The sequence below is a fragment of the Etheostoma cragini genome, chromosome 15, assembly GCF_013103735.1.
Source record: "Etheostoma cragini isolate CJK2018 chromosome 15, CSU_Ecrag_1.0, whole genome shotgun sequence".
NCBI lineage: Eukaryota > Metazoa > Chordata > Actinopteri > Perciformes > Percidae > Etheostoma > Etheostoma cragini.
Window position 1 is genome coordinate 2,120,531 of NC_048421.1, and position 22,792 is coordinate 2,143,322.

General features: G+C 42.8%; 3 protein-coding genes across 5 annotated transcripts in view; 1 reads left to right on the forward strand and 2 right to left on the reverse strand.

The window, feature by feature from the left end:
• hmox1a (heme oxygenase 1a) overlaps nucleotides 1–843 on the forward strand; it is a 20,558-nt gene extending 19,715 nt beyond the window's left edge. The window contains exon 7 of the mRNA XM_034894059.1: nucleotides 825–843. The gene's annotated coding sequence lies outside the window, so the exon portion shown is untranslated. The remainder of the gene's footprint in view (nucleotides 1–824) is intronic.
• The window catches only part of gcat (glycine C-acetyltransferase), a 9,430-nt gene extending 522 nt beyond the window's left edge, over nucleotides 1–8,908 (reverse strand). Inside the window, exons 1-8 of the mRNA XM_034894057.1 lie at nucleotides 8,630–8,908; nucleotides 6,190–6,320; nucleotides 5,366–5,467; nucleotides 5,125–5,271; nucleotides 3,609–3,763; nucleotides 2,687–2,769; nucleotides 1,305–1,476; nucleotides 276–397 (exon numbers count right to left, since the gene is read on the reverse strand). Coding sequence (XP_034749948.1) covers nucleotides 276–397; nucleotides 1,305–1,476; nucleotides 2,687–2,769; nucleotides 3,609–3,763; nucleotides 5,125–5,271; nucleotides 5,366–5,467; nucleotides 6,190–6,320; nucleotides 8,630–8,849 — 1,132 coding nt within the window. The 5' untranslated portion in view covers nucleotides 8,850–8,908. The remainder of the gene's footprint in view (nucleotides 1–275; nucleotides 398–1,304; nucleotides 1,477–2,686; nucleotides 2,770–3,608; nucleotides 3,764–5,124; nucleotides 5,272–5,365; nucleotides 5,468–6,189; nucleotides 6,321–8,629) is intronic.
• A 2,385-nt stretch (nucleotides 8,909–11,293) lies between these two features.
• Nucleotides 11,294–22,441, reverse strand: tom1 (target of myb1 membrane trafficking protein). Of its 3 annotated transcripts, XM_034894055.1 has the most exons (16): nucleotides 22,211–22,378; nucleotides 21,140–21,224; nucleotides 20,875–20,953; nucleotides 20,377–20,526; nucleotides 20,087–20,221; nucleotides 19,508–19,642; nucleotides 19,190–19,306; nucleotides 17,387–17,520; nucleotides 16,559–16,601; nucleotides 16,327–16,465; nucleotides 15,841–15,904; nucleotides 14,964–15,033; nucleotides 13,979–14,044; nucleotides 12,895–12,957; nucleotides 12,551–12,590; nucleotides 11,294–12,122 (listed from the first exon to the last, which is right to left on the reverse strand). In XM_034894055.1, the coding sequence occupies exons 1-16, from the start codon at nucleotides 22,260–22,262 to the stop codon at nucleotides 12,028–12,030; spliced, it is 1,467 nt and encodes a 488-aa protein (XP_034749946.1). In that variant the 5' UTR covers nucleotides 22,263–22,378; the 3' UTR covers nucleotides 11,294–12,027. The 3 variants fall into 3 exon arrangements, with proteins under 3 accessions (XP_034749946.1, XP_034749945.1, XP_034749944.1); XM_034894054.1 differs by lacking the exon at nucleotides 19,508–19,642 and having other exon boundaries at nucleotides 11,295–12,122; nucleotides 22,211–22,441; XM_034894053.1 differs by lacking the exon at nucleotides 13,979–14,044 and having other exon boundaries at nucleotides 11,296–12,122; nucleotides 22,211–22,441.
• Nucleotides 22,442–22,792: the final 351 nt, after the last annotated feature.

Consider the following 22,792-nt stretch of genomic DNA (forward strand, 5'->3'; position numbering starts at 1 on the left):
TCTCTTAACACTGCCATGGGAGTTGCTCATTGATTGGGCTTTCATTAGCTGCAGGTGTTGGGCCAAAAACTGATCATCCGCCTAAACTCATTGCGGTCTACCCCTCATGCAAATAATTAAATAACGGACACGCTGAGTCTCTAGATGAGCCGCAGCCTGACCTAAAACTACCACGATGAGTGAGTGCTACAGTAAATCAAAAGGGGACCCGCTCCCAGATGAAACTGGCTGAGAAGTTCCCAGCCCAGTGGATCGGGTCTCCACGGCGGTCTCACCTAGCTTCAGCATGTCGTCGGCCATGAGGGAGGCCAGGCGCGCGTCGCCCAGCATCACAGGACAGATTGGGTGAGCCGAGCCCGCGATGGTGAAGCCGGCCTCGGTCATCTTGTTCCTGAACCTTAACGGATAGCAGAGAAACACTTTTTTGTTTTTACAGTAAATATTACAGAAGGAAAACAATGTAAAGGGTCCCTTCAGACCAGAGAAAGTGACCTGGGAGCTTGAGTGTATCTGAAATGGTCTTTGCATGACATCCTGCTGGGTTTTTCCCCCACTTTAAGTCACAAGCCAAGTTCAGGGCGCTTCTGCAAAAACTCACCATAAGGAACTCAGAGACGCAACACTAAGATGGCGCTGTGTCGTGTGGTAGACTGCTGAAGCAGCTCATACTGATGTGTATGCGGATTTTGTGTGTTTTTTAGTCATTTTTTGTTTTTTAATAGTTCTTGTATTCTATCCTATTTACTAGTTATTGTATATTCTGTATTTGTGCTGTGTGTTTTATAATATTTTTCAAGCTCAGTCCTTGTCGCAGCGGCCTTCAGGATATCTCTCTCTCTCTCTCTCTCTCTCTCTCTCTCTCTTTTTTCCGGTTTGCATCTATGCGCTGCTCTTGTCGCCTAGCAACCTTGGCAGCTGTAGCTGATAAGTGATATATATATATTAAAAAAATTAAGTAAAAAAAACTACAGCACCGAAATAGAGCCAGAAGTTGTTTTTTCTGTTTTAAGTGTCTCAAAGAAAAAGGAAAACTATATATACATATAATAACTCATTATGTATATTACATACCACCATTCAACCCCAAAAAGTCATGTAACCGTTCTAATGACTCAGAAGCTGTTCAGTTAAGGTAAACTAAGCTAAAAAGAACTGAAAAGTTCCCCTTTAATAATGAAACAGCAGATGGAAATTAAAACTATAGATATATTTGTTGGTTGCTTTTCATTGAATGCTGAAATGGATGCTGGGAATCCTGCGGTTGCGAAGGATATAACAGTTGGGTCAACTTAGATCAAACGCACCTCATGGTTTTGGCCGTCATGCTCTGTGAGATCTCACTGGAGGCGAGCAGCAGCTCCACCGCTCGCAGGGCGCTGCCCACCACCGGGGGGGGGAGGGAGTTGGAGAACAGGTAGGGCCGCGAGCGCTGCCTCAGCAGGTCGATGAGAGGCTTAGGGCCAACCGTGTAGCCCCCTGGAAGAGAAAGTGGACGAGACGTTAGGTCTGGAGGACTGGTAACATAATGGTGGAAAAATACAGCATGTAGGGACATTTTAGGGCGTTCCATTTGTCCTTGGAAGTCCAATTTTTCAGAGGTCGAAAACCTGGACAAACAATGAGTACCCCTAGCTAAAAATCCAACATGGCTGCCCCGGGCTGATAGTCTTAATTAGCTTTGTAGTTACTCATTTGACAACGGCTTGAATCTAATGGACGTTCATATCAAAAAGTCATTCACTAAAGCGTTAATGTCACATTGATTTTACATTCACTCAGCTTAGGTGGTGCACACAACGGCTCAGGTGCTGCACCTTGTAATGGTAGGGAAAACCCTGACTTTTTATGCAACAAAGGCTATTTTCAGACTCTCAAATACAAAGGGTTCCTGCTTGTTTCTGTTTTATACCATATTGAACTGAGTATCTGTGGTTTTTGGACCACACAAGACATTTAATGACATCACCTCGGACTTTGAGAAACTGGAATGGAAATTTGTCACTATTTTCTGACTGATTTTACGGACCAGACCCTTCATTGAGAAACTTATCGGCGGATTAATAATCAATTCAATTGTTTGTTTCAGCCCTAATAACAACGGTAGAAGACACTAATATGCCAGGTGGTGTGTAGGACCTTGTAGCTCTGGATAGAGGATGGATACCCGACCCGAGCCCGACGGGACCCGACGGTAACCGACGGGCCGGGCCGGGTTCGAACAGAACAGGGTTTTTAGAAAGGATGCTCGGGTTCGGGTCGGGCTCGGTCACATCAGCGCGATAAGGCATTGAACATTTTGAATTTAAAACAGCTTATTATGTAGGTAACCAATGCCATTGGAGGTGTGCATTGATGAGCTCATCTGTTGACATTTCCGAATGCCTTCCTACAATTGCTTAATAAAAGCAGGCTTTCCACACAAACAAACGTACATGTGTCATTAGTGTGAGAAACAAATGCGATTTTAACTGTGTTGGGCTCGGGTCGGGCTCGGACATAAATATCTTAATGCCTGTCGGGCTCGGGTCGGGTTCGGTTACTGCTCTGTCGGACGCGGGCCGGCCCGAATCCGGCCCGATCCGCACTCTAGCTCTGGAGTTCCTCGCCCCCAAGTGGCCAAAAAACATCAGTGCAGCTGTAAAGCTCTATGTTTGAGGCCAAAGTCACAGGCCAGACGGGGACGTACCAGCGGCTCCTCCCAGAGCTTTCCCCAGGGTGGAGTTTACAATGTGAACTCTGTCCATCACTCCCAGGAGCTCGTCCGTCCCTCTGAAAATCACAGAGAGACGCACCATTAGTTACTCCCCTCATAATACAATCAAACAACATTGCTTGTTGTTGTTGGTTTTACAATATGTTGAAAGTTGTAACTAGCAGCGTTGTAGTCAAGACCACCTAAAACGAGACAAGGCCAGACCAGTGCAATTCCCATGCTGCATGACATGATGTATAATGTGGAAAATGTTAACAAAAGGCACTCCTCAGAATTAGAATCAAATTTGACTTAGGTTGGAGCAAGCCTCCGGGCGGCAGCTATTGAGCAGCGTCACCACACGCTTTCCCGAAAAAGGATCAATGCAGACAACAACATAATCTACAATACATCACAACATTGTCACAACATAATGCACAAGAAAACACACAGTACAAGTGATCACATGAAGGAATATTTTGAGGTGACTGGGGAGGGTGGAAAAAAACAAGAAACCAAGGCAGTCAGACGAGAGTGGGGAGGGATGGGGGAGGGCACGTATGGTGTGGTGTAAGATAATGAGTGTGTGGGGAATATGAGGCGTCAAATTGGCCTGATTTGGCCACGTTCCCCCCCAAAAAACACCCACAGAAAACTAATTTAGATTTGTCTTCATTCACCTGTTTTGTGTATCGCGAGAAAGACCTTGATAAAACAATACAAAGGCAGATGTGGTCTGGATGGTCTTGAAATAAAATCCCATGTCCTCTTTATCTGAGACCGAGACAAGATCAAGTACAAATATATCTAAGCTAACAAGCCTGTTTATCTAATGGTATACTACGAGTAAAACATGAACTAGAACGCATAAAGAAATCATCTTTTTGCATTTTGTGTTGATCGGGATCTTACCCACCTGCCCCGGGGCCCCAGGAAACCAGTGGCGTGGCATTCGTCTATAAACACCATGGCTCCGTACTGCTCCGCCAGGTCACAGATCCCTGTTAGGGGAGCCACGTCTCCGTCCATAGAGAAGACTCCATCCGTCACCACCAGGCGCATACGAGACGACTGAGGGGGACCAAACAGACTCATGACCCTAATCTGACCCCGTCACCAAAGCGATAAGGGTTCCATGAACAGTGTAACTGAAATTCAATTCAGTTCAATTTAATATATCAGCGCAGTAACAGTTATCTCACAACGCTTTTCATAAAAGAGCAGGTCTAGACAGGACTCTGGGATGTTATTTATCTCCCAGGTCTTTCCATAAAGAGCAGGTCTAGACCGGACTCTAGGATGTTATTTATCTCCCAGGTCTTTCCATAAAGAGCAGGTCTAGACAGGACTCTAGGATGTTATTTATCTCCCAGGTCTTTCCATATAGAGCAGGTCTAGACCGGACTCTAGGATGTTATTTATCTCCCAGGTCTTTCCATAAAGAGCAGGTCTAGACCGGACTCTGGGATGTTATTTATCTCCCAGGTCTTTCCATAAAGAGCAGGTCTAGACCAGACTCTGGGAAGTTATTTACAGAAACCCAACAGAGACACTTCCTTTAAGAGGCATCCTGCTCCGGTCTCAGGGGTCAGTCAATTAGGGTGGGGTCTCTTAGTCACAGTGGTGTGATATGTTTGTGTGCTTATTCGCTATCTTTCCATTGGTAAGTGACAGTTTTATGACCTTTTCAGGACCTGCAGAGAAACGATTACATGACCTGTTGCACTTTCAGTTGGGCTGGGAAGAGGAACTGCAACCAGAAACAGGATGAATCTAATCATCAATCCTGCTTCTGACACATTTAGTAGAGCTGGGTTATGACGCAATGTCCCAGAACATCTTGTATTACAGAACAGTAGTATTACAAAACAACTTACTGCATGAATAACAAACTTAATGCATGACCAACGTGTCATCATTTATGGTGAAATAATGTTTTTGCCTTTTGGCTCAAATGTATAATGTACAATGCAAATCACAGACAATGTTTAAGCACATATACCATTTTAAATTCCAACAATATTGACCAACAGGTAAACGTGGACCTCCGGGTACCGACACCAGAGCCTGAAATTAACACCCGACCACCTGCCAAATGTGGGAGAAATTGGCCATTGGTAGGTAAAACTGTCTACCTGCCACCTTGGCAGCCAATGAGAACTGTGGATCGTGGACCTATCAGCTAAACGCCTAAGAGGGAGGGCGCCCACCTGACAACCCAAGGGGTGCCATCACTCAACTGACCATCACACGGAGACCCATTCATTCATTGAGGGATATCTACATCTAGTCCTACACAACATATCTTCAATATTTGACCATCACTCACAGAATATCACTCACTTATCAAATGTTCAACTACTATTATCCGTTGCAAACGTATTCATTAAATGCACAGACATAACGTTTGTGTGCATACCGTCCCCACACACCTGAGACTCTTTGAGCTTGCTCTCCAGATCACTGAGGTCCATGTGTTTGTAGCGCAGCCTCTTTGCTCGACACAGTCGGATCCCATCGATGATGGAGGCGTGGTTTAGCTCATCAGACAGCACCGCGTCATCCGGGCCCAACAGAACCTGTGTAGGAGAAACAGGACACGTCACTGCTCCCAGCAGGAGAGATCTTTCTGTTCTGGTCCCAGGCTTTAAAGGGTAAAACATGACAACATACCTCAAACAGTCCAGCGTTAGCATCAAAACAGCTAGCATAGAGGATGCAGTCCTCCCTCTCATGGAACTCGGCTAGCTTCTGCTCCAGATTTTTGTGTAGATCCTATGTACACAGAGTGAGACTTAGCTGCAATTCGGCTACATTTATTATGTTGTTTTTCATTTTTGGGCTGGTTTTTTGAAGAAAAAAAATAGATTTTCCAGTTTAAAATCAACTTTTTCATTTGAATTAACAAAATCATAAAATCCAAGTATCAATCGTAGTCAGTATCACATCAAACTAGAAGACTTAAGGTCTCCATTGGTACCAACTACGTCATGCTAGCTTGTCGGGAACAGTCTTAAATAACCCTCCGAAGGTTACGCTACATTTTTACACAACGTAAAGACACGTAGGAAAAACTCTACGTTACGCTCACGTTGTAGGAGCTGGAAAGAAAATAAAAAGATTTGTGCCATTGTGTGTTATGTTGTAATTTTTCTGGTTTTATAGCATTTTTTTTTTAAACAAGGAGGGTTTAGGAACCGGCATCAAAGTCTCGGTACCGAAACCCAAAATGTTGCCCTATCCGTCTGTTACCTCAGGATATCTGAATGAAATTTCTCTCAATACTCACTGACTATAGAGTCTGTGGAGCAGAACATATCACAACAGACACAAATAAGATTTTATGCATTAGCTGGAAGAAAATATCCTCCTCCCACCCTATCCTATTCCTCATATCGTGCAGCCTTATACGTGAACTTGTGAATCAATTCAGAAAACCGTTGACGATACCCAGCCCTAGATGATGTGCTAATTAAGTGCCGATGTAGCCGTCGTACCTGTGTGCCACAGATGAATCTGACAGAGCTCAACCCAGCGCCATATGACTTCAGAGCGTCAATCCCCGCCTGCACCACCCCCGGGTGGCTGGACAGTCCCAGGTAGTTGTTGGCACAGAAATTCAAAATGCCTGAAAGAGACAAAGACAGAGCTTAGATAGATAGATAGATAGATAGATAGATAGATAGATAGATAGATAGATATTTATTGATCCCAAAAAAATGGGAAATTACAGTGTTACACCAGCACACACAATAATTAGGTATTAGATAGTTTAGATTGAAAGCATGAAACCAAAAGGTAAATAAAAGGCTCTAGTACAATTCAAATCAGTAAAACAATAACCTTTGTGAGCAACTCAAACTGTGGGTGTATTTTAGTTAGGCGAGCGACAATAAAACCAACATTTCAGGACAAAAGAGTCAGAGAAAACAAAGCCTGGGACTGAGGCGTTGCAATTCAGACTGATTGAACAGAGCTGGTTTCACACATGAGGGGCCACTGCCTAAAGTCAAAGGGCCGTTCATAAGTCAGCAGAATCCATTTATGGGAAAGCTTCATCCTGAACAGATTAACTGCTGCAATTTGACAATTTATGCTTTCTTTTACTAATGCAAGCTAAGTACATAACAGCTTACGGTTGGTGTTATGAACTACTTTAAGACCTTTAAAGACCAACATTATTTTGACTTATTTGAGATTAGCTCATTTGTTTTTAAAAGGCTGTGTGGTAGCGTGGGTGGGGGTTGTAAATGATAATCTAAAAGTACTGTCCTTCTATATAACTGTCTTTCTGTACCTTGTTCTCAATGAAAAAGTGGTGTGAAACAAGAAATGTGTGTCATTCAAACATTTACATGACTGAAGTTAACTAAAGCTGGAGTCAAGTTCATGAAGGTAACACTGGGGCAGAGTGCAAACTGCTACTGTCAACACATAGAATAGAAATAGTGCGGTAAAAAAATACGTTAAAGACTCTAAAAATATCAACAATAGGACAATTTTGGATAAGAAAAGAAGGATTTGGTTGTGTGCAGGTTGTGAATAACCTACTAGCGCCTAACGACTAGAGTTAGAAACTTTATTTCTATCCAGAATGTGTTTCCAATGGTGCGTTTAAGGACAATTTGGTCTTATTGCTCCCACGTATAATGAAGGCCACTTTCTGGTCTTTTCGCAATACTTTATATTACAGATCATCACCAAAATGTTAACAGAATTGATGTATACCCATCTAACAATCTACGTATACATTGTCCTATATGTACATGGACATTTAGATGTCTATTTAGTATACGACGATGACTTTTCCTCCTCTATTTTTACTGAACTGGACATTAAGGAGCTCTTTACAGAAGTAAGATCCAGTAGTTTTGACAGCATTGATGGGGCTTTCTTTAACTAACGGTCTGTAGCGGTGTCCGGTTATGGCCAACGGTAGCGAACGGCTGATTTACCGGCGATAGCGTACTTTAACTGGTGTAACACCAAATTCTGTGACCACCGTATTTTGTGACTGTAGGGGGCGCTGTTGCCACTGTGCAGTTTGATCTTACTCAAACAGACGACTTTTTCACGCCTCTGTTACGCAATCAGCGTAAACTGCAGGCTGTTTATAATGAAGGTTCAGCGCCGAGAGTTTAGAAATGTTGTTGTACATACATACGTGAGATATAGGCTGTATTTGAGTGACTAGTGTCTAATTGTAAATCTAAATAAAGAAACTAAAATATATGTTTCTGTGTGTGTGCGTGTTTATTCTGTTGGCCCCAAATAAACACCACAGAGCAGACTTAATCATGAGGATGCGGGTGGTATAAATAATAATAAAACTACGTCGGCAGCATGAGGCTGTTACCTAATCTACAAGAGCTGTGGGAGAAAATGATCAGTAACCAAGTAATAATTTGATTGTGAACTCATTGGGAATTTTACCCATACTGTTAACTTAACTACCAACTACTGACGTTACTACCGTTAACTACCAACTACTGACGTTACTACCGTTAACTGCCAACTACTGACGTTACTACCGTTAACTTAACTACCAACTACTGACGTTACTACCGTTAACTACCAACTACTGACGTTACTACTGTTAACTTAACTACCAACTACTGACGTTACTACCGTTAACTGCCAAGTACTGACGTTACTACCGTTAACTTAACTACCAACTACTGACGTTACTACCGTTAACTACCAACTACTGACGTTACTACTGTTAACTTAACTACCAACTACTGACGTTACTACCGTTAACTACCAACTACTGACGTTACTACCGTTAACTTAACTACCAACTACTGACGTTACTACCGTTAACTACCAACTACTGACGTTCCTACCGTTAACTACCAACTGCTGACGTTCCTACCGTTAACTACCAACTGCTGACGTTCCTACCGTTAACTACCAACTGCTGACGTTCCTACTCACTGCTACGGCTGCCGTCCACGTTGATGTGAGGTCCCTGCTTTGACGTAATGACCCTCTCCGCTTTCCACGTCCCCGCGGCTCGGATACCGTCGAGCTCGCTCTCCAGCACCGCTCTGGCTTCCGCGACAGCGGCGTAGTTCCGGTTCAACGCCGAGGACGAGGACCGCAGGACACCCCGAGCTGGTTTAACCAAACTCCGGGTAACTTGTCCGAAAGACATGGCTGTGTGGCGTCGCGTGCGTTTGAGGCGTCAATCTGAACGTGCATGAAGGCAGAACGTACGGACCGAAGGTTGCGTCACAAAACAAAGGTAGGCGTATGTGCGGTGAGCCAATCAGAGGTCAGGGCACTTGCGAGGTGGATTGTTTGTATCCAATCAGATTTCAGTGTGTTTACCATAGATAGGCTTTAGATAAATATGTCCACAAACACACACACACACACACACACACATATATACACATATACACACCCATTTTATTCTATATGTACTGTATGTATTTTTAATGTATTATCAATATATCCCTTGCTGTTTTGGACGTTTATATTGTTTTTGAGGAATGAAAAATGAATATACTGTACAAGAACTTGTATGTAGTGAATTGTTCTTAATAAAGTTTAGGGGGGAATAGTTTGAATGTGACCTGCTACAATGTTTAGCTTCCTTTTTGTGTCTTTCTTGTTTTTTCAAAACAACTTCACCTTTATCTAATTGTATTTTTAAAAACACACACACACTCACCCACACACACACACACACACACACACACAGTCTTCCAACTAGGCAAGAAAAGCCCATTTCTCGTGTAACACCATGCACACACTGAACCAAGTTAACCTTGCTTTGTCTTTTCAATTTCTATGGATCAATGTGAACACAGGTGTTGTGAATAGGTTACATTAAATTCTGTAAAAATTCTGAATTTGAGCCTCTCTTATCGGTTTTCCTTTGTTTATCATCTACAGTGTAACAGTTCTCCTCCCTGAAGATATGTGTGAACCTACCTTGAACCAATCCTGCTGTACTCTCTCTAATCTTTCTACTCTCACGTGTTCTACTGTTTGTAAAATATCCTTCCTTATTCTCCGAGCTCGCCACTAAAAGAGGTCAGAGGTCAGAGAGATGATAGGATACAAAACCACAACACAATCATGTCTGGATTGTTTCCTAACAGGATAAAACAAGACGCATAGACATGTTTGAACTTTTTTGTCTATTTTGTGTTGTTGTGTTGTACATATTTTATACTGATGGGTGCCTGAAATAAAGTCAAATTGTATTGCAGCTCTAAAAACCATAGAACTGTACTGCACATTATGATAATTTGATGTTAAATGGAGGTCGGTTTCGGTAGAAGTCTGTGAGAAAGTGACCCACTTCTCACTTGATTTATTACCTCAGTAAACATGTTCATAATGAGTTCATGGTCTCGATCGGTAGTTTTAAGTCTTCTGCAACACAGAATGATGTTCATCTTCTTGTGTGATTAATTTTAAAATTGGCAATAAAGCAGGGGGGTGAAAGTGTGTAACGTAACATCTCCACCAACCAATGGGTGTCGTCACACATGCTCTGTCCATTAATATTAACAGCCTATGCTAACAAAAATGCTTGTGTTTCAGCGCCATAACATACATGCAGGGGCGGCTTTGGCTCAGTGGTAGAGCGGTTGCCTGCCAATTAGAAGGTTGGTGGTTTAATACCTGGCTCTGCAGTCCCATGTCAAAGTGTCCTTGGGCAAAACATTGAACCCCTAATTGCCTCCGATGCTGCGCCATCTGAGTGTGAATGTGTGTGAGTGTGTGTCTGATGAGCAGTTGGCACCTTGTACGGCAGCCTCGGCCACAGTGTCTGAATGTGTGTGAGTGGTGAATGGTTCCTGTACGATGTAAAAGCGCTTTGAGTGGTTGTTAAAACTAGAAAACCGCTATATGAATACAGTCCATTTACATGCAGTATATGGGAAAGTAAGTATGTCCAAAATGTGACTGTATGTCTCTCTGGCTGTCATTAGTAAACCTTGCACAGCAACAGGTTTCCAGTAGAGTGAAATGTTCGGGACCAAAGCTACAAGTCAACCTGAATCAACAACAGACAGGAATTAAACAAGATTTGCAGAGGCTCCCAACCTGCAAAGCCATGAATTGGATTATAGAGTAAGACACCTTAATGCAGAACAGCAGGGTTTCCAGTTACTAGTTTCATTTTATTATATGACAGCAGTCTGTCATGACTTCCTGTTAAACAAACATCTTCACACGGGAATGTTGGATGTAAAAAGCATCAAACTATTTTGTTACGTAACAGCGAGTTTCTCTTACATACAAGTTAACAGCGTTTGTTTCGTTGACAGGGACGTTGTTTTTGTTGTAGCCCGTCGTCATGTTTTACAATATATATTTATATCACAGTAATATAATACATAACCTATGTTGTCAAAGGTTTTTTTTCTGTAACAATATCCTCTCTTTCTTTTTTTCTAACAGCAGGAATGTAAGTAGAGATGTTCCGATACCGATATCAGTATGGGTATCGCCTCCGATACTGCCTAAAACGCTAGTATAGGTATGGGGAAATACTGGAGTTAAAGCACCGATCCGATACCACATAATAAAGCCCTGAAGAAAATCTACGTTAAGGTAATTAATTTATGTTCTTTTTCCATTATAACTGACTGTCAAACTGGATAATAAAAGAAAGTTCATTGTTTGAGAGTTTAACCTGAGCCAGACCGACAACAAAGATAGAAATTATATTACATCCATACAGGGATAGAAGTATACAACTGTTAAAACAATAATAAAATATATGACCCACTAGTATCGGATCAGTACTCAGTATCAGCCAATATCGCTATCTGGAATAAAAAAACGGTATTGGACCATCTCTAAATGTAACCATAGAAAATGTGCAAATTTTTGCCTTCCACACACGGACAAACCCTCATAACAACGGGAGGTAAAGACCTCTGTCCTTCATCATTACATAACATGACATTTAGCTGACGCTTTTATCCAAAGCAACTCACATTTGCTATACAGTGTATGTCAGAGGTCGCACGCCTCTGGAGCAACTAGGGGTTAAGTGTCTTGCTCAGGGACACATTGGCTGATGTATTGCAGTGGGAATCGAACGCGGGTCTCCCACACCAAAGGCATGGGACCACTCTGCCATCATCACCCCATGTGTCCACCGCGCCGTCATCACCATGAGGAGACATTTGCCCTGTAGTAAAGAGCAGTATACACAACTGAGATGTTCTTCCCCAGATCCGGGATATAATTCCCACGGCGAATGTGCCAATCATCCATCCGTCTAAAAGAGATCCCTACGTTTGTCGGCCGACGGACGCCGGAGCTTCGGGAGTGCTGTTAGTTTGGCAGGTTGCAGGTGTAGCTTAAGACTCGGAGTGGTTGGCGTCCTGCGGGGAAGCCCTCACCGATGGCAGACGCTCGGCTGCTTTCGCTCTTTCTGCCAAAAACCTGTCAAACTCTGCAGAGGGAGAGAAGCGGGATTAGGTGGGATTACACTTCATCGCTTATCTGAAGTACATTTACCGAAGGGAAGAATGGGGTAAAGAAGTAGGGAGGAAAAATGGGATTTTATAACAGGATGCTTGTGTGAATAAATGAGAAAAATACCAGCTAAGACTTTTGTAACGGCGGTGCACTGGCAGCTGGAGAAGCGCACAGTCGGGAATCAGTAACTACGTTTACAAGTTGGCCCTGTAGCTCCACATTTAGCCAGTCAATTAAACAATTATTCTCCTTTTTAAACAGTCAAAGTGCCTAAGCTAGTGTGGGCACTGCCATTATAACAACCTCCACACCAAAGGTACACAGTGACTCCTCCGATACTGCAGGTGTACATGAATGGCAAATAAAACAATGGTTAATAAAAAAAATTTTTAAGAGCCTCACCTTCACTGGTCACACCGTCTGAATCCTCAAAGTCGTCATACTGTGTCAAAGAGAGAAGAGACATACATGGACATACATGCAGGCTGGTGAGTGTGGCGATTTCAGGTTAAACAAAAAGGATCTCAGCCTTTAATAAAAGCGCTATCTCCATAGGGATCATAAAATGCTGTCCCCAAAAGTCACTTAGACTTCGGGTCCAGGGTCTAGTTTGAAAGATACCAGAATTACCTTTTAAGTGTTGAAAAGAAACACAATTGTTCTTTAGTGTAAAAGAAATAAACAGAAAAGAAATTGCAGTAAAACCAAATACATTTTGAGTAAAATGTAGGAATTCAGCCATTTACCTCGTCATCCAACTCCAGCCATTTCTCAATATCATCCATTACAGTGGACTGGTTGATGGGAATCTATGAAGAAAGATATGCAGCGCTGGTTAAACTTTATATAACATGAAGCAGTGTTTCCCACAGATCAGGAAGCAATTTGTGGCGGGGGGGTGGGGTGGGGGTGCATATTTGTATATTTGTGACGTCATTACGCAATCATATTAATCTTAGTGGTTGTCTCAGCAAAGTAGATTAAAAAAAAATTGAAATCTTTAGCCAAATAATCACAAATTTAATACAGGATACTGCTCCTCTGCTCCTCACAAAATAGATTCAGAGAGGTGACTGTTTGGCGGCCACAGGAGAGAAATACCTCGCGTGCTCGCTGGAATATAATCTACTGGCGATAGATTGGTCATTAGTCACTTTTGTGAGAAAAAAAAAATCTAGCGACAAAGTCGCTAAGTTGGCAACACAGCACTGTTTTCATGGAGACAGGCGCTGTGTGCACGGAGGGCAGGGGCTGTGTGTGTGTGTGTGTTTGTGTGTGTGTGTGTGTGTGTGTGTGTGTGTATGTGTGTATGTGTGTGTGTGTGTGTGTGTGTGTGTGTAGAGTGACAGAGAGACGGAGGAGAACAGGGAAAGGAAAGGCAGTTGAACAAATGAGTGGTTCAAATAGCGTTAAAAACAACAATTCATAATAAAAACGAAATGCAATGTGTGGTGGCCGGTGTTGACTGTGTGGCGCACCGCCACAAATGAGTCTATGTGTGGGAAACATTGTGAAGATGTAACTGAACTACCAAACCATAAGAAAACACACACACACACACACACACACACGTAGGGAAGCATAGCATGACAGGAATGACACCGATGGAGCATTTCAGGACAGTGCAACCCAAACGTAGTCATGCTCCAAAAACATCTTATTGCACTCACTGCAAATAAAAACAGGCAAACCATTGCGTTTTATCTCAAAAACTGAACCCCAACACAAGCAATCCAGACCCCAGCAAAAGTATATTGCAACCGCACGACAAAGCCGAGAGACAGAGGGTGTGGGAGGATGATTCGATGAGAGACCAGGACACGGACCCACCATTCCCCTTTTAATCATCCAATCTAACTTTGGTGAGGAGCTGCGGGTGGAGGCCGGGCTGTCGTCCTTCACGCACGGACAGAGAGTTCATTTCAAGAGGAAAACAGTTGCGGAGACAAAAGCAACAAACACATTTACTCAAATCACAAGTCTCCAAATGTTCGAATTAAACATCTGATGCCCCAGTCGGAGCCAGCAGATGGCAGCAGGGTACTTTGCAACAACAGTACGGGTTTAAAAAGGCTAAAGGAAACTGAGGTGCTTGAGAGGGTGAAGTCTAAGAAGCCTATGATATGTCCTTGGCTATTAAGTCCATAAAACATGCCGACACTTTCGGCCATTAAGGCCTTTGTCAAGGCAAGTACAAATTGGCAAGTGATCACATGGTCAATATGCAAAGATAAGAAGTCAGATGATTAGTATAAACAGTAGGGCTGCACAAAATATCGTTTCTTTTGTTTGTTTTTTCAAAGGTCCCATGGCATAAAAATGTCACTTTATGAGTTTTTTTAGTAATAAATATGAGGTCCCCAAGCCTGCCTATGGACCCCCAGTGGCTAGAAATGGAGATAGGTGTAAACCGGCCCTGGGTATCCTGCTCTGCCTTTGAGAAAATGAAAACTCCGATGGACTGATCTGGAATTTTGCTCCTTAATGACCTCTTTACCGCCCCTTTCTCTGCTTTGATCAAAATGAACCAAAGACAAATTATCAGTAGTGGCCCATAGGGGTCCCTTGTGGCATTTGCCCAAATTCCAGATGGCCGGTCCGTCACTTTATGTAAGGCATACAGCATGATACAAAGTATCGGGGTTTTCAGAGCAAAAGCAAGAAAAGTTTCCTAAGCCAAATTGGCAATTTCCACACTGACTTTCTCCAGTGGGCCCGACGGTCACATGACAGACAAGAAAAAGATCATCTCACACATCTCGTGACTATAGCTGCTCCATTGTGTAACACCTCATCACACAGACTCTCTGCTTACCGTTGGAGCGTTGTGCGGTCTGCGGTGCTGAGCCTGAGCCGGGCCGTCCACTGCACCTTCACACCGCTCGCTGTGACACAACATTTGTACACTGGTTAACTGCCATTTAGGCCAATAATTTTGGTTTAACACAATGAAATGCTGGCACCTGTCTTGAAAAGGAATTACAGGGACTGAGCGATCAGACTTCAAAACAAAGATCAACGTATTTTCAAATGCCGATGCTGAGAATTTGTTTAAGAAAAAGCTGCGTGAGTGCTCTGTGTGAGATTGTTGTTGTGACATTGTGATGCAACAAATCAGCAGTTGTGTAGTGCTTTGTGTATTTGTGTAGTAGCATATGGCTAACACACCAATGTATGTGGCAGAAGCTGGACATTTTAACCACTTATTTATCACTTTTATGTAACTATTCCAACTGTTTATGATTTAACTTTAACCAAAGATTCTCTACAACTAAAGGAAGTGCATTACGTGCTACGCTAATGGCATGAAACCGTCCACACTTCCTGTCTCCTAAATCGGCGTGGCCTCGTTTGTAAGTGTAGGTAACCTCGTCTGGGTGGATGAAAAGCTATATTTTGTATAATATATTTATATTTTAGATATTTACATATCTAAAAAGCATATTTAGCATGACAAAAAAGAGTTTTGTTAGGGCATTCAGAAACTTTAATTTCTATTTCAATTTCAATTTTATTTATAGTATCAATTCATAACAAGAGTTATCTCAAGACACTTTACAGATAGACCACACTGCGGACCTGCAGAGATCTGAGGAGCAGTTAACTACTACTACTCTCAATGGGAATCACTGTTTTACCAAAAATACAATCTTTAACTTTTACAAATTAAAGATTATGAGGTCTGTCTGTACCTTGGTCTTTGTTGAGTTGAGACATTGAAGTTTTGTGACAACGGGTCGTCTGATTCACTTGTACCTGCGAGAAGAACGGCGTTAAGATGGCGGTGCATAGGGTAAGTACACGCAGGGGTCTTCAACAGGGGGTCCGCGACCCATAGGGGGTCCGCGGAGGTACTGCATGAATATATTGTTTTTTAAATTCCCCCCCCCCCACCCTGCAATTTTTTCCACTAATTGAAATGTCTTTAAATACACATTAACATGAATTTAAAACACTGTAGTAAACAGATAAATGGAGGTCCTATAGTGACTATAGGACCAGTTTGATATCACACAATTTTATACAAAATGTATAATTAGGGGGTCCCCGCTCCATCTTGCTCCATCAGTTTGGGGGTCCTTGGCCTGGAAAACGTTGAAGACCCCTGAGTACACGGATACTGTACGTACACTGAACATGTGCAGGATGTAGGTATGCATGAAGACTGAGGTACTCACTAAGTCTCGCCATCTGACTGGACAAACTGTCAGCCTTTGAGAGGCTGTACGCGCTGTCATTGGTAACTGACGCGATCCCTGATTGGCTGACGGAGTCTGGTGTCAAGTCGAGGTCCGCTAGGTTGACGTATGTGTGATTCTGGAGGGACGAAAAGTCAAAGTCTAAGACTCAATTATATCATAACATTAGGAGGGTTGAGTTCAGTAAGAATAACACGGCCATGTTCTTTACCTTCTCTGCCGAGTTTTGACCATTCGGTATTCGTCTTTCAAACCTGTAATCACCAGAACAAAGGAACCTCAAAAGGCAAAATACAACTGGTTATAAATATTACAGTCCTTTTCATTTTCTGGAATTTTTGTCATATAGCACTTAATAAAGCATTTAGCAAAAAGTACTCTCCAGATTCAAAAATCAAAATATATGACATACAAAAATAAGGAACATGAGAGTACATATTTCAACTGAGCCCACCTAATAAACAAGGAAATTCAAGATAAGATGTCAATAAAAAAACTAATTTATAATTTAATACCCAAATGATGATACTAACATAGTATAATTTAAATATAAATGAAAGTTAAGTACAAAATAAAACACCATACAATAGTAATATAAAGAGGAAATGTGAAGTGAGGCGATATTGGAAGAGAAAACATGGATAACCATGTAAAGGTGAGTTTTAAGGAGGCGCTGTAAAAGACCACTATGAATGAAATTTAAACAAATAAAATCTGTTTTTTTTATGGCTGTGGTACAATCCAAAAGAGACCACTAACACGAAAGCTGATTGGCCGCAATATAAGTTGCATGTTGGTCTCATTTGTAGTTGTAATACAGGAAATTATAGTTGGACTAGCGACAAAAAGAACTGTAACACCGAGGGAAAACCCTCTAAGTTGCTGCAGCAGCATTTCAATGAGCATCAGGAGTAGCGTTACATGGAAGTAGGAAAATTGAGACCAGTAGAAAATTAACCAAGCCCTAGAACACAATTTTAGACTTTTTAAGACACCCTGATTAAAATAAGAGCGTATAAGGAGAGTAAATATTGTTGACCTGTGGTAGCGTGTGAAGGCGGTGTTCATCTCATCGTTCGCTGCCAGCAACTCTTCGATCAGCCTCTCCTCGCTGAGCCTGGGGACGATCTTCACTATCCTGTCTTGCATTTCCTTACATACTGTGTATAACTGCTAATGACACAACCAGACAAAGAATGCGTGGGCGGGGGTTTGGGGGGGGCAGATGTAACACAAAATAAATAAAGTACTAGATCAGGTAAGGGCAACTCCACATACTCTCCACATGACTGGAAGGCAAGGAGATATTTCACATTAATACAGTTTCACAGTGTGTTTCCACAAGGGAAGAATCCACTTCATTTTCTCTGGAAGGATTTTGATTATTAACCATAATGTCTACACTAGGGATGCACCGAATCCAGCATTCAGTCCAGTATTGGGACGAATACTGGGTTTTTTGACGGGGTCCGGTAACGTAGGTGAACCGTTCGATGTAGTAGGCTGTGAGAAAGTGAAAATGGAACTTGTATGCACAAAAAAACTGTAGTTTGGTAGTACTTTCAGTCAAAGGAAGGCGATTCAAGTCGGGCAAAGTGTTCAATTTGCAATGGCGATTTCCAACATTACACAACATTGCCGCGGTTACAACATTTGCGTATGAAACATCCGAAAGACTACGAGTTGTGCATGACCCACTGAGGACAGGAGGAGGATCTGGATTCAGGCATCCCTAGTCAAAACCAGATTTTTACGTTCTGGTAGAAGCCAAAAGTCCGCATGAAATCAACCTGGTTTTACTACCCACAACCCTAAGCGTAACAGGTGGAGCTCACTGTTACCATGGAAATGTTTCCCTCACACGTAAACAGCTGGTGAGTTGCTTCCATTGAAGTCTATGATCGTTTCTGTACACAGTTTTGTACCTTTGTCTATTTTGCCGTTCTCTTTTGACTCGAATCAAATGTTTTAGGGTTGCGACTCATCTTGTAGCTAGTCTTTAAAAAGAAAAATAATAATAACCAAAGTCCTGCAAACCACCCCGGTAAATATTGAACTATGGCTTTCCCCCCCCACAAACAACAAATACAGATACTCCAACTGTATGCAGACTACGGTTACTGAAGAGTGAAATGCAACATTTCTTTAACTTCCCCACTCTGACAGGCTCAGTCGAGAGTCCGGGTATTAGTCCCTGGTAATTGAGTTCTGAGGTGCGAGGGAACGCCAATGTAATCCAGTTTAGTTCATCCAATTTGTGCCGGATGCTTCGCCCCGACACATTACATCTACCGCTGGTTACTGCGTTACCAACTCTGAACCTCCTGCCGGCTGCTGCAGGGTAGTTTGCTGAAAATCGTGTCAATCAACCAGAAATACATGTGCGTTTGTTTCTGAATTTTTAAGAGACGAGCGAGGAAATGGCTGCGACAGAGGAGGATTTAGACAGCGAGGGCAGTGACGTTGAGTTGGAAGATAGTGAGGAGTTTGGGAGGGAGGATGTGGTAGATGATGATGATGAAGAAATGATGGATGATCATTTGGATAGAGCACAGGAGTGGGATTTGTGGGACACAGAAGAAGAAGAGGAGGATGGCTTTAAAGGATTCCAGGTAGACTGGAGAACCGAGGGTCACCGGCCGCGCAAGGCTAGATTTACAGCGATGTTCGCCAGTGACGACCCGCCTCGACGGCCAAGCTCAAAACTCGTCATATGAGGATTTCCTAGAACGTCATTAAAGAAATTGAACGAGGAAAATCCCTTATGAAACCACAACCGTTCCAAATGTGGGCGGTCCCTGTTGAGCTCTATAAAACCAGTTTCTGTTTTGTTTTTTTATACCTCCAGCAGCTCCATGTCGGCTTGTTTCACCGTGACGGGATCCAGCTGACTCATCATGTCTGACATCATAGTCAGGTTGGTTCGCACCACTCCCAGCTCTGTCTTCAGCTTTTTAATCTGGAAGAAACAAAAAAAATCAATGTCCTGAATACACACAGCCATAGTAACTCCTTGCAAAGGCAAAGGGATTGTTGGAGGCAGACAGGAGTTGTAAAACAGCATTTTTTTTTGCCAAAAAGGAAAAAAGACCAGCGATTTATGTGGAAACCGTGTGATTAAAATACCAAACATCTGTCTCTAGTGTAGCAAGGCCATCACCTGGCTGGGAGTGAAAGCAGTGTTTCCCTCCAGGGCCAGTTTTAGCTCAGTAGTCTGGGGAGGGATGAGCGGAGGTTTGGAAGAGAGGCGCACAGCAAGGAGAGAAGTGACAGCAGGCCCGTTCCCGGGCAACGTCTGCCAAGCAAAAGGCACAGAAATAACCCGGAAGAAGAATTACCAAAGATGTTAGCACCCAAGTTTTAGTTATTTTGCAGATTTATCGGTCCATTGTTTTCTCGATCAATCGATTAGTTGTTTGGTTTATAAAATGAGGAGCCCACGGAGACGTCCTCAAATGTCTCGTTTTGTCTCCAACTCAAAGATTTACTGTCTTTTTTTTAAGTCTACTGTCACAGGGGGAGTGAAGTTTCTAGTGAAACTAGAAAACCTTGTCCCCACTGTGGGACAAATAAAGGTTTTTCTTATCTTATCTTCTCTTATCTTAACAAGCTGCAAACAGAGAATAATTTAACAGTTTAATTGATAATCAAAATAGGTGGCGATTAACTAAATAGTTCACAACTAATCGATTCATCTTTGCAGCTCCAACCCAAATATCAGCAGAGATAAAGCTTGTACCTTTTGGGGGGCCTGGACGGGTGCGTAGCCGTCCAGCTCTGTCATGGGGAACTCGAGTCCCTTCCGCCGCAGGTCTTCGTACACGGACACCACGCCCGTCAGGTCGGGTGAGCTGCGGAATGCATCCGCCCACGCCTTGACGAGAGAAAACCACACATTACCACCAGACATTTGAGCAATGTGACCACGCCAAGGCTGACATGACAACATCTCTATTGTTATGCCATGCTGCCTCAGTGTTGCCAAACACGTCATGTGGCTCTCTCTTCTTTTTGTTTCTTTTTTTTTACCTGTATGATGCTGAGCACTCGGTCATGCAGCACTAACGGAGGGTTGTTTCTCGGGATGATCGCCCGGACCAGAACCCCCTCTACAAAGTCCCGTGTCGTCACCAGGATGTGAAACCTGTAGCCGCAGTTCTTCACACACGTCTCCAGCACCTAAGATGAGAAGCAGACGTGGAGAATCAGCAGGAAAAGGCCTAAATATGCAATATGACAAGGGGTACCGGGAAAGTATATACAGGTGGGTGGCGGAGCATGAGGGCGATAAAGGGTTGTGGCTAGAAGGGTCAACGGATATGTGTCGAGCCTTCATAGTATTTTAAAAATAGCTATTTTGAGGCTCGCATAAAAGTGCCCCTAGCTCTCCTATTCAAAAGGCCATTTGACCGAAAAACGAGAATACGGTAAATTTTAAAAGTGCATTCACAAAAAGACACCCTAGGTTGCATTTTGGCGAGAGTTATGCTCGGGGGAATGAGTTACGATGCGGGATCAAAGACTCACAGTGAGCGCCAGCATAACCTCCTTGAAGTTCTTGTTCCCCACGATCCTTTTCTTTAAGGCTCTGATCGCGTCTCTGGGTCTGTAATCAGAGGATTTTCAAAAGTCAGAGAGGCATGTCACCTCCAGATGACCAATTTGTTCCTGATTTGTTGACAGATAACACGCACACACGCACGCACACACACACACACACACACACACACACACACACACACACACACACACACACTCACACACACACATATACACACACACCCATACACACCCTTCCTCTAAGCTGTTGATCATATCACAGATCTCCATGTTGAGGGCCCAGTCTTCTGCCGGCAGGCTGGAGCCGGTCGCATTCTCTGTGGAAAATAAATTAATATACAATGTTGAATAGTATTATCTGCAGACTAGAGTAAACTGAATGGTGTAGTAATTACAGTTTACTTTGGTATACATCTTATAGCTTGCATTTATTAACCACCAATAACTTGATTTTATTGATGCTTAGCACATGTTTCTGACAGTATAATAATAGTATTTCCTTCTTAGCATAACAAACCAAACACTTCACAGTTGCTACAGTAACGTGTCCCTGTTTTCTGTTTCTGGGTACTTTCACTTCATTAAAGCTAATTGGACCATTTGTGGCCTAAAATGTATTGTTCAGCATTCAAGCTAGCTAGCTAGCATCCGCTAGCCTAGCTGGTAACTAATAGGAATACATCTTATAGCTTCATCACAGTACACTTTGTATGAGCTGTGTAATAAGCACATGTGTATTTAACATGTATGTAAAGGTGTACTGCTTGTATAATAAGTAATGCGGTTTCTACTAGCTATATTTTAATGTGCTTATTTATTTATTTTAATGACTAACGTTTGCTCTCTATTCAAATCAGTCACTTAGCACACAGGTGCAGTAAGTCTACAGTTGAACCAACGTGCATCTAATTTGGGTCAGTAGAATCTGGCCCACTTTCGGTCCCACCTAGCTATTGGCAGGTTCAACAGAGCAGACACAACACCAACCAATCAGGTTGAGCTTCACAGCATCTAAACCCCGCCCCTGTCCAATCATTGTACAGCGGACGCGTCAATCAAACTATATATCGCTCCTCTGTCAGTCGTAATAAATCCACCTTATCTTTAATATTGCAACGTATTGACGTGATATACCTATTCGCTCGTGCATTTAAGCCATTCTTAATAATAAATAACAGAAGCAGCTCAACAGAGATGTGAATGTCTGCGGCGTAATGACTCCATTTAAAGGTGACTGAGCCTGACTGAAGCATTCGGTTATTACAATTTAACGATTTGTGTCGGTTATTAAACAACAGCTCACCGATACGCTGCCCCACCGGCGTGCTGAACGGATTCCCCATTAAAAACTCCATGTCGAGGGCGGAGAGATGGGCCCAGCGAAGCACCGACGTCCCCGGGCCGAGCCGTAAGCAGCAACAAGCCCCGCTCCCTGCTCCTGCTCCCTGCTCCTGCTCCTGCTCCCTGCTCCTGCTCCGGGCTGCAGACTGACGCTGCTCACACAACCGAGAGGAGCTTCAGTCCCATTACGTCATGATTTAAAGTGACAGTAGCTTGCAATTAGCGGACGGTCGGTGTGTAATTACGTAATCGTTAGTGTCACATTACAGCGGCAACCAACGATGTAGTTAACAGTAACAACAATGATTTAACAATAATTTTCATTATGTATCCTGATAATGTTCTTTATGTAAAGGAAATTATTATGCTCCTGTGTTGTTCAAAACTTTTTGCATACGTAGCTTATGCCACACATATATAGGCCTGTATACATGACATATATAGGCCTGTATACATGACATATATAGGCCTGTATACATGACATATATAGGCATGTATTTGTGATATATAGGCCTATACATCACATATACAGGCCTATACACAT

Excerpts from the sequence above, each read along its gene's own strand:
- tom1 (XM_034894055.1), bottom strand. The coding sequence starts at position 22,262 with ATGGAGTTTTTAATGGGGAATCCGTTCAGCACGCCGGTGGGGCAGCGT. Across the intron at positions 20,222-20,376 it reads GAGTGCTCAGCATCATACAG|GCGTGGGCGGATGCATTCCG; the intron begins GTAAAAAAAAAG and ends TCTCTCGTCAAG. Across the intron at positions 15,905-16,326 it reads CAGTCAGATGGCGAGACTTA|GTACAAGTGAATCAGACGAC; the intron begins GTGAGTACCTCA and ends TTCTTCTCGCAG.